Source organism: Cottoperca gobio, chromosome 10 (genome assembly GCF_900634415.1).
Source record: "Cottoperca gobio chromosome 10, fCotGob3.1, whole genome shotgun sequence".
Classification (NCBI taxonomy): Eukaryota; Metazoa; Chordata; class Actinopteri; order Perciformes; family Bovichtidae; genus Cottoperca; species Cottoperca gobio.
This window is the reverse complement of record NC_041364.1, coordinates 6,255,950-6,266,033: the sequence shown is the minus strand read 5'-3', so window position 1 is coordinate 6,266,033 and position 10,084 is coordinate 6,255,950. Positions and strand designations below refer to the sequence as shown.

General features: G+C 42.6%; 1 protein-coding gene across 1 annotated transcript; it reads right to left on the bottom strand.

Moving 5' to 3' along the window:
- Window positions 1-344: 344 nt before the first annotated feature.
- mcm7 (minichromosome maintenance complex component 7) lies at window positions 345-9,648 on the bottom strand. The gene is given in 16 exon segments (XM_029442412.1): window positions 345-957; window positions 1,723-1,832; window positions 2,863-3,031; window positions 3,416-3,606; window positions 3,608-3,682; window positions 3,771-3,982; window positions 4,240-4,323; window positions 4,644-4,797; window positions 4,900-5,019; window positions 5,155-5,304; window positions 5,425-5,562; window positions 5,656-5,836; window positions 5,933-6,057; window positions 6,386-6,550; window positions 7,031-7,110; window positions 9,394-9,648. Coding segments are annotated over 16 exon segments (2,211 nt in total). The 5' UTR covers window positions 9,425-9,648; the 3' UTR covers window positions 345-731.
- Between the last annotated feature and the right edge of the window lie 436 nt (window positions 9,649-10,084).

Below are 10,084 nucleotides of genomic sequence, written 5' to 3'. Positions count from 1 at the left end.
GAATTTGTAACATCCATTTTTAATTTAGCTTAAATGATTATGCCGGGAAAACTGTCATTGCAGGCCTTCAGTACAACCATTAGGAAGATTTGACGACAGCCTCGGGCTTTTAGGAAATTGTGGACATTTTACAAAATTATAGACCAACAATAATGAAAATAATTGTTAGTTGCAGCCCTGTATGTAAGCATGTTTTACAAGTAAGGCATGTTATAGGAAGTCCTGAAAGCAGTGATCATGTCAATACACCAGATGTTCAGGGGGGGGGGGGGGGGGGGTTTGTGGCAAACTTCCAGCTATCTTCATCCCATAATAGAGTCCAGATGAACCACATAAAAGCAGAGTATTGAACCATCCATTTATTATAACTATCCATCACAATACAAGGCTCAATGTTAATTTATCTTGCATAACAGTGTATAAAATGTACAGAAATGCTCCGCGTCAAAGAGACTAGAGGCTTTAAGCTCTTTAACTGCAGATGCTACACAATCTCAAAGTATGACATACATATTTACAAGAGCTTTACTGGGGAACAGGAATCTTAACATAAAAAGCGATGGATCTCCCGACAGCAGGGATTCTTGTTTTTGTTCTTGATTCTTCTTCTTCTGCTCGAGTTGCGTTAGAGAAAGAATGCGGAGCCCCAATATAAGTCTGTAGAAAGCCCACAACAAAGAGTCCCCTCGGGTGGCTGCAACAGTGTGCATGAAGACGCGTCTCAGGTTTCTTCAGACGAAGGTGATGCGGCTGCGAGCCTGGTTGACCTGCCACACGTTCAGCTCCTCGTACTCCTCCAACGCCTCCTGGAACTGGGCGGGGGTGAAGCCACGAGAGACGCAACGCTGCTCCGCTTCAGACACGCGGACCACCCCGCCGGCTCCACCGCGGCCTGCCACGCCCTCTGAGGAGAGCTCACGCACCATAGAGAAGATGACGTCGGACGGACGCTGAGCCCTGGACAGAATGAATTGAGACACGATTAGTGATTTTTAGATCAGCAGAAGAACTCGTTTAAAATGAAACCTGCAGAAAGTCTGAGTATATAAATAGTTTGACCCGTCGCGAAATGCATTTAGCTTCTTGCCACGAGTCAGATGGGATGATACTTCCATGTATTTCGGTTTGGCACTTATGTGGATTAAACGACTAAGCTATTGCATATTAATTAGTTAACATTTGAGGGGTTGTAGGAGTTTGTTGCCTTTGCACAGGGAGGTTAGCAGTTTCCCTGATTTCAGTCTTTATGCTAAGATAACCACCAACGTCATTCTCAACATGAATCACAGGAGTGTGATAACAATCACAACTTTCAGCGAGAAAGCAAACACGCGTAAAGTTTTCCTTTAATGAAAAGATGATTGACAAGGTGTAATTTAGACAATAAAAGTACGTATTTTCAATCTGAAGCCATTAAAAGAAAGAAACCTGGCTTTCCTCTTTCACTCTTAAACTTTCAGGAGGCTTTTCTCAACGAGCAGTATATGCAAGAGGTGTGAACATGTCAGACGCATGCCTCCTCAGTGAACATGCTTCCGTGTGAACTGAGTGCCATAAAAATGCAGAGACATTTTACAGCTTCCTCCAGGCCATGCAGCTACTGTTACAGGCGTATAAGAAACTCATAAAAAGGGGATTCTGGGTTGGTTGACATCCGGTCGCTCATATTACATGGAGTTGGAACTACACAAATGCTATCATTAAGAAAGTGTAAAAACTAACCTTGTGGTGCTGGACTTGTCGGCTTGGAGTGAATCCTTTGACATCTCCATCATTCTCATCGCCTCGTTGATGTCTTCCTTCTCCACACTCTCCATCATGCGAAGGCGAGCCTGCAGAGAGGCAACGGAAGGAAAGAGTGGGGGTTGTGATTGAGATGGAAATAAGTAAAAATGCATCAATGAGGAAATTTAGTTTGACGTCAGGTCTGTCTTGATAACGAAGGCTGCGCTGTGCCGGCACTGTCAGACCGAGACAAGTGCAATGCCCTCTGGGATGGCCGGCAATTGCCCAAGTCTCCGCCTCTCAACACCAGCTAGTCTCTCTACAGGTGGAAATTAAAAACTAAATGCGAACCTGAATACTTTTGAAGATCAGTGAACATATTGACGACAGTTCTGGCCATGGTCAGTTTTGCATGGGTTTGCACAGCTGCTCCTAACAAACATAGGCTGACTGCTAACCCTGCAAAGCTGGCCAGGATCAGACCGCTCACTCATGATGATTGTCCAGAGATAACATCTGTAGCATCACAACAAACGCAGAGCTCTGTCGTTGTGCAGCAAATGCATACATTTTTGATTTCACCCTCGTAGGGTTGGTGGCAGTTTGCCCCCTTGTGGACATCGGTGTGTAGCACATTGCCAACCTGTGTGCCTGAAGTGCTGGTTTTGCAGTAGGTGGATGACTGCTACCTGCACAAACAGCACTTTTGACACCCAGAGGCCGACGCCAGACCATAATACACTTGATGCCTCTTTAAAAAGCCAAGAACAAAATACATTCTCACAAATACATGGATACATTTGTCTGATTTCTCTTGCTGAGTCATGATGAGGAAGGTGGGTGTATCCCCGGTGTTTGGCAGACTGGAGATCTTTGTCCAGCGTGGGAAAGAAGTGCTCACACTGCAGTAGGCCAGGTTATCATACTACCTGCACTGTAAGCACTTTATCGCACACTGGACTACGGAAGACACACGGGGATGAGATCCATACTTTATGCAACTACATTAAAAACTTCCACACGTTTTTCTTATGTCTGACAAAATGATACATCTGCTGCCGTTTCAATTATTGCAAGCGGCCTGCGAAGGTTTCCTGAAACGCACACAGCTCGCTACAGTTGAGGTGTAGTTCTCACCAGGGCAGTGGACAGACGGAGGATAGAGAGGAGGGTTCGGGCGGAGGTGAAGGTGGTGTCTTTGCTGGTTCGGGCCTCTTTCCTCATCTCTACGTAAGCAGCAGTGATGTAATCAGCCAGCGACTCGGGAACCACAGGCTGGCGCTTCTGACACACAGCGATGTAACGCCTAAAGGGACATGTCAGATTTTTGTTTAGCAATATTGCGTAGTACACAAGTTGGTAGGTTTGTTAAAACTGGACCTTAAATAAAAATAATTCAAGGAGACACTACATGCATCGTCTTCTTTCAGACTAGTGCAGAGAAAACATCCAACACCACATTAAGGGTTTATTTTACCAACTATGTTCATTTGTGTCTGTACATTTCTTCTAAATTCACCAAAACTTGGGTTTCGATATTCTTCACATAACATTTCAGAAAACTTAATTAAAATCACGATCGTCTTAATGAAAGTCATTACCTGGGGAAGTTTCATGATAGTTTTAAATTGTTTTTACCCTCGTCACCTGCAGTGTCTCCGCTTAAACATGTTGTAACGCAGATCATTACCTCATCAGCTTCATGTCGATGGGGGTGAAGTGAGTGGGCGGCTGGCGGCTGTGCTGGTGGACGTAGGTGATGTGCTGGGCCAGACGCAGGTCAGCCTCCGCATCTGGCTTGTCCTGGATCAGCCAGAGCAGGTCGAAACGGGAGAGCAGAGCAGCTGGCAGCTGAATGTTCTGCTCAATGGTCTTCCGGGGGATTGTAGCGGCCGTAGGCGGGATTGGCTGCTGCTAGAATGGAGCAACGGGCATTGAGGGAAGTCATGATGCCGGCCTGGAAAGGAGCGAAAAACATTAGCCTGAGCTGTGACACAGGTTAGATTTCAATATTACAATCAAACCACCAGTGGCGTTCTCTTTACCTTAGCGATGGAGATGGTCTGCTGTTCCATCACCTCGTGGATGGCTGTGCGGTCAGCGTCAGCCATCTTGTCAAACTCGTCGATGCAGCAGACGCCCTGGTCAGCGAGCACCAAGGCGCCACCTTCCAGGGTCATTTCCCCAGTCACAGGGTCACGCATCACCGCTGCAGTCAGACCGACACCAGATGAACCGCGACCTGTTGTGTACTGGCCTGAAAACCAGAGAGGGAGGGGGACAAGAGAAAGTGAGCAAACCTGGATGAAACGGCATTTAATTTGTATTTATTACAAACTAAGACATTCAGATACTGTATCAGATTGTTGAAGTAGGCAACACTACAGTGTCCAAAGCCTGAAGTTACTCTTCACATCAAAAGTTACTATTTCACCCTAATGAACAGAACCTTACTGGATAACATATTAAAACCACGTACAGGACTTTCACTTCAACAAACAGGCCTGTACTCACTTCGAGGAGCCAGACGGTCAATGTAGGACAGCAGCTGGGACTTGGCGACTCCAGGGTCTCCCATCAGGCAGATGTTAATGCTGCCTTCAGGGAGAAAAGACAAAACAAAACAGAAGAGGGTTCAGGTTATTACACTTGGGTTTTTGATTAAAGAGTAGGTGCCAAGCAAAAAATAAATATAGTAACCCCAACCCATATTTATTTCAATAATTCAAGAATTTAAGATAATTTGATGTTGAACTTTGGCAAAACGTTAAAAATCTTTATTTCCCTTCCCGATTAGGACGCCAGGTATATTCCAAGAGAAGCAATCAACAGCATTACCCATTTGCCACCGGGACAACTTTTACCTTAAAACATTGTGTATTATTTACTAAGAGATTATTGGGGTTCGATTCGCTCACCTCTGATTTTCATGCCTTTAGGTGCCTGCTGCACCCCTCCAACCAGCAGCAGGAGCAGAGCCTTCTTCACATCTTCATGTCCATAGATCTCTGGTGCTATTGAGCCGGCCAGTTTCTCATAAAATCCTTCCTCTTTAACAGAGAATACAAATCACTTTAATTGCTAAAAGAGGGAAACAATCATCAGGTTTTGGCATTCAGACAGTTACTACTGATTGGTCTGATTGTATTGAATCCAGCCATCACACACACACACACACCTGTGATGCCACGCAAGCTCCTCTTCACTCAGATCTCCATTGCCGAGCTCATCATCCTCCGTTTTGTTCATGAGTGTGATGCAGTGAGCGTCCAGGTAAGTTTCTGACAGAAGACCCTGAGGATAGGAAGCATTTTAGATACTTTCACTGAAAAAAAGAAAGAAAATCCTAAAGAGCAGAGTTTTTAAATGTATTTATATCAAGAGGTTTGAGCGCTAATCCTCAATCCAGGTTAAAAGCCCCATACACACCTGCGTAGCCTGTCTGAAGCCTGTGCGCAGAAGAGGGAGGAAGACTCCGGTGATGGCTACATGGTCTCCTGGCTGGGTAAGACGTGTATTCTCTCCACGGACGTAAATGGACATGCTCCTTGGAATATTACCGACGGGCACCTGGTCACTCTGTGGGACAACAGAAGAAACATGTGAGAAAATAGAAAACATGCTAAACTCACAACACAATTCACCGTATTATTATTATTGGTTTGAAAACTGAGCATGTTAGTGAATATAGTTCCTTACATGTTCCTGAATACGCAGCTCCTGGAACTTGACAAATTTGGAGCCTCTGGTCTGCAGGTAGAGTCGACCTCCAGATTTGTTGGTGACACACTCTTGGCTGGGACACATGATGAGGGGCATAAAGGTGGGAGACTGGATCTGTAGGGCCAAAAATATTTATTTATGATGACACCTGACAAACGTCTGTATTGTCACAGCATATAATGATCACAGGACTAAAAACAATCTTACCGGTTGATAGGTTTCAGCACCACACAGGTCACAGGTGTACGTAGCGACGGCCATCATTGGTTTGACCTCAGTGGCCCGAGTCACTATGCCTCGAACATTCACCAGATTCCCGATGCTGTCCGCTCGTACATCACGCACCACTTTGGGTTTAGCAGTGGTGGGAGCCTTAAAGTACAGCTCGCTGTAGCAGGAAGATGAAAAGGTCATGATAAAAAAGGTATTCATAGCTGCCATTATCGAATAATAAAAATTGAATGTTGAATCTGACTCAACTTACAATCTCCTCATGAGTTCAGGTGGGTATTGGTTACGAGCATCTCGGGTGTCTGCAGGGTCGCGGCCCCTCTGTTCCATCATCAGCCTGTGCTCAATGTACACGTCCAAAGAATCCTTGGCCACAATCTGAATACAAAAGCATTTACATTTGAATAAATAGTTCAGATACATTGGTGCCGTGTGCAGCTTTATAAGAGTAAAATGCTTTCAAAGTACCTAAAAGTGTAGCATGACATCTAAAATGTATTTAATGCTACGCTAGCTCCAGTCAGTGTCTGGTGTGAGAGGCCAGGAGACAACAAACAAATATGACGACAGGATCGTTTCATTTCGAATACTAAAACATTTTGGATTGTGTGTGTCATGAAACACCAGATTATGAAAGCGATTGTGAGATACTGTACTGTTTTTATATATAAAAACAGTACAGGATCAACTGTTCATATACACGTACATCTCGTTCTTTATACTCTGGCAGCAGCTCGTGGACGGCGTCAGCGACCAGGTCTGTGTAGCGCTTGGCATTCTCACAGATGCTTTCAACCAGCTCGGGGTCTTCCTCGGCCACATCGTCCAGTTCCACATAGAAAGCCACCTGCTCTCTATGGGCCAGCGCCACCTGTAAACAGACAAGTAATTAGATGGGCCACTTAATTACACAACCATGTACATAATTTATAATGACATTTGCAATGACATTAATATTTTAGCCATCCTTGTTTTTTTGAGAGGGTAATTTTGTATTTTTAAATTGAGGTGATAAACTGAATTTGGTTTCTTTATGAACGCCTTGTGCTTTGTTTTTTCTTTGTCTTCTAACATCTTAAGACCATGTTGGAACTAGTGTTTTCCCTTTAACATATTATCTTTTGGATATTCTTGTTTCTTTGACTGATAATCTATTAATAAAAATATATAGTCAAGCATAAACCCTTAAGCCACACGGGAGCCCCAAGTTCTCACTTAAGATGTTTCAACCACTAGTTTTAAAGACATTTTGTTAAGCAAAGAACCAAAATTACTGTTCCAGAGGGAAAACATTATTATGAAAGACAACAAATAGATTACTGGTTGATCCACTTAATGTCAATATACTTACAAGTTGAGCTCCATATTTGAACACCTTCTTCCCATTGTCATCCTCTGAGTAAAACTCCTGCAGGAACCTTTTGCATTTGTCTGCAAAAAACAAAAAACAAAAATCACCGTCAGCATTATTTAACAGTAGAAAACAAAAACAAAGGCCACATCCAGCAGGTGGAGATTGTTTGTTCACTATCTATATCTATTCACACAAAGAAATAATTGTTTAATGAGGTTATCTTTTAGTTTGTTTAAATATTAAAGCTGCTTTTTCTGAGTTGAAAGGCTTGATTATTATTACCACCAACAGTGGGCCTAGAAACTGGGAGCTAATTTGTTGTCCTGCGACTACCCCCTTTGTTGAGTAACATGGCATCCTGTAATCTCGATGAGTCACTCTTGCCTACATTGGAGCACAATTGCCACTGGTGTACCCCATGAACCAAATCCCACTCGAGTGTACGTACTATCAGAGTTTTATAGTAAAATAACCTACATTAGGCAGCAGATACCTTCGGTTTGAGAATGTAAATACAACAGGCGCGCTCAGTTCAGTGTCCATTTTTTTTTTTTTCTTTGAGAAAATATCCCTCACTTCTCGAAAGAGCCACAACAACTAACAATATTTAATTCCACGTTACAAGAAACGGAACTAGCCCTAGCACGATAGTTAAAATACGCCACTTACTTTGTCGCTGTAGCAGAAAATCAGCAGCTGTGGTTTATTATTTCTCTGTTCGAGGATGTTATTGTAAACAAAGCAGCACATGGCTTTTGTGCCTAGTCACTCAAGTATCCCTCCGCTCCTCCCTCCGCTCTGAAAAATAGTTCTGGCTGTTTTCAAAACGACGGCCAGCCATCTTCTAACGCTAGCTTAGGTTAGCCGAGTGCTGTTGAGCAAATACAGGTCCATCAATATTAACCAGTTCTTTACATAATCCCTAAACGGTAAGAGGCCGCTGACTTAATGTATAACTTTAAAGGTTACTGACGGTTCACTCCAAATAAAACTTATAACTACACATTTAGCGTGATGCAGATATATTGCATTCACAGATTGGAAAATGGCTCAGGTCATTAAGTTTCGGACGAAATAGATTTTAAAATACATTGTTACAGAGGCACATTAATTAACTGATATTAAAAAATATATAAAAGTAAAAAATTATGGTCACGCTATGTTACAAATGTTCAAGCCCAACGGACATGGAGCGTTGCCTTGAGTTTAAAATATTAGCCGTTGGGGTGCCTATAACGTTATAGTTAGCGTTAATACAAGTACAACACGTTTGTTTGTTTCACAGCGACATAAAGTGTGCCCAAAACCCCCCCCACATATAACAGCCGTTTGAAGTATCTTTGAGCAACAGCCGATTAGCATTTTATTAAAACAGTCAGTACATCTTTATGCAAAGTGGCACGTTAACTTGTGTAACTGACAGTCAGACCGCTAGAGAGAGCTAGCTGCTGGCTAGCATGCTAATGTAGCTAGCAGTAGTTAGTGGAAATCTTGATTTTAGGACGCTTAAAAAGCCTGAAACAAGTGTTTAGCATTGGCCTTGTGGATATCGATAAGCTAAGAGTGCCGAATGTCACTTTTTTTTTTAACTTACCGATGTTATTTATTTGATTCCGCTTCACATTACCAAGTTAAGAGACTTTTACCGAATAACTCCATAACTCGTTAACTATAGTTTTATGAGTCATGTCGGGCTACCTTATCGGTTCTAATAACTATATCTGATTAGCTTAAAAAACGTTTTTGTGGATGCCTAATGTCACATTAACGTATTATTCAATTGCATTAACTTTATTCCGAGGTTGTGTTTTATTAAATTGCACAATAAAGAAGAGTAAAGGCGCAAGTGATGTACATTTTCTACCAGAAATATGTTGTTTACTGAGATATTCCGCTCCGTTTTACCAAGTGTAAGTTATTGTTGGACATGTGCTCACACTGGCGCCTGCTCCTTTGTTTAAACGGATCCATCCGGGTCACTGTGTACAGCTCAGATAATGCTCAACTAGCTGCTAACAAGTGAGCAGAATAAGTGCAACAAAGTTTATGAGTCTCAATGTCCCAGATTTGTTTAACAAACGTTATACAATAAACATGAATAACTTCCAGGACTGTAGTCCAATGAACGCAAGTTAATGCAGATGGAAAAAACGAGGTGGTAAAAGTTATCAGATGAGTGCCTGACTAGTTTGTTCTCAATGTATTAAGATTATCTAATTTTATGCCTGGTACACCCTATGATATAAATAAGTAACTTACATTTACAAAGAGCATTTGAGAGAACACGTTCAAAGTTTAGTAACGTTACTTTAGGCCAACCTGTTGCTGCCATGCCGTTATTGTGAAAGTTAACCCATTACCTTTCTCTGCTGCATAATCCTTACGAGCCATGGCTGCAGACGTGGACCCTCACGTGAGATAACTTGAATCCAAAATCCTAACGGTGCCAACGGACCCAAAAACAGTTTAGATTCACGGTTTAATAACTGCACTATCACCGGAGAACAGTATTCATTCACTTGCAGCTTGCGGTTCTACCCCGGTGGCGGTGCAAGAAGTGGCGCGAGTCTGACGTCTGCAGCATCCAATTGCGTCGCTTCTTTACGCGAGGAGGGGCGGGCTTTCGTGGTGGCGCGAAAGTTGCGGATGATTGTGTGTCACGGGACTAGAAAACTTCCGCCCTGTGAGGCAGTAATGGCGCGAAAGGCGATGATTGGATTTCATACAACAGAATGACCCCAAAGTGAACTCAAACACACTGAAGTACAAATTATATAAACACCAAGTCATGGACAAAAGAAACCTATTCCTATAGCCCCTTCAATTTTATAGCATACAATATATAAACATCATAGTAACACTAATGAAAATATACATTACTTTTCTTACTTGTAGACATATTGTTATGTAAATAGTTTCACAGACACCTGTTTACGAGTAAGATAGGAAAGTAATATAACATCAGTGCACTGTTGAATGACCTTGGAGAGTAACTCAGTGTTACAGTAACACTCTTATTTTAGAGAACAATGAAACAGGTATAAACAAAAT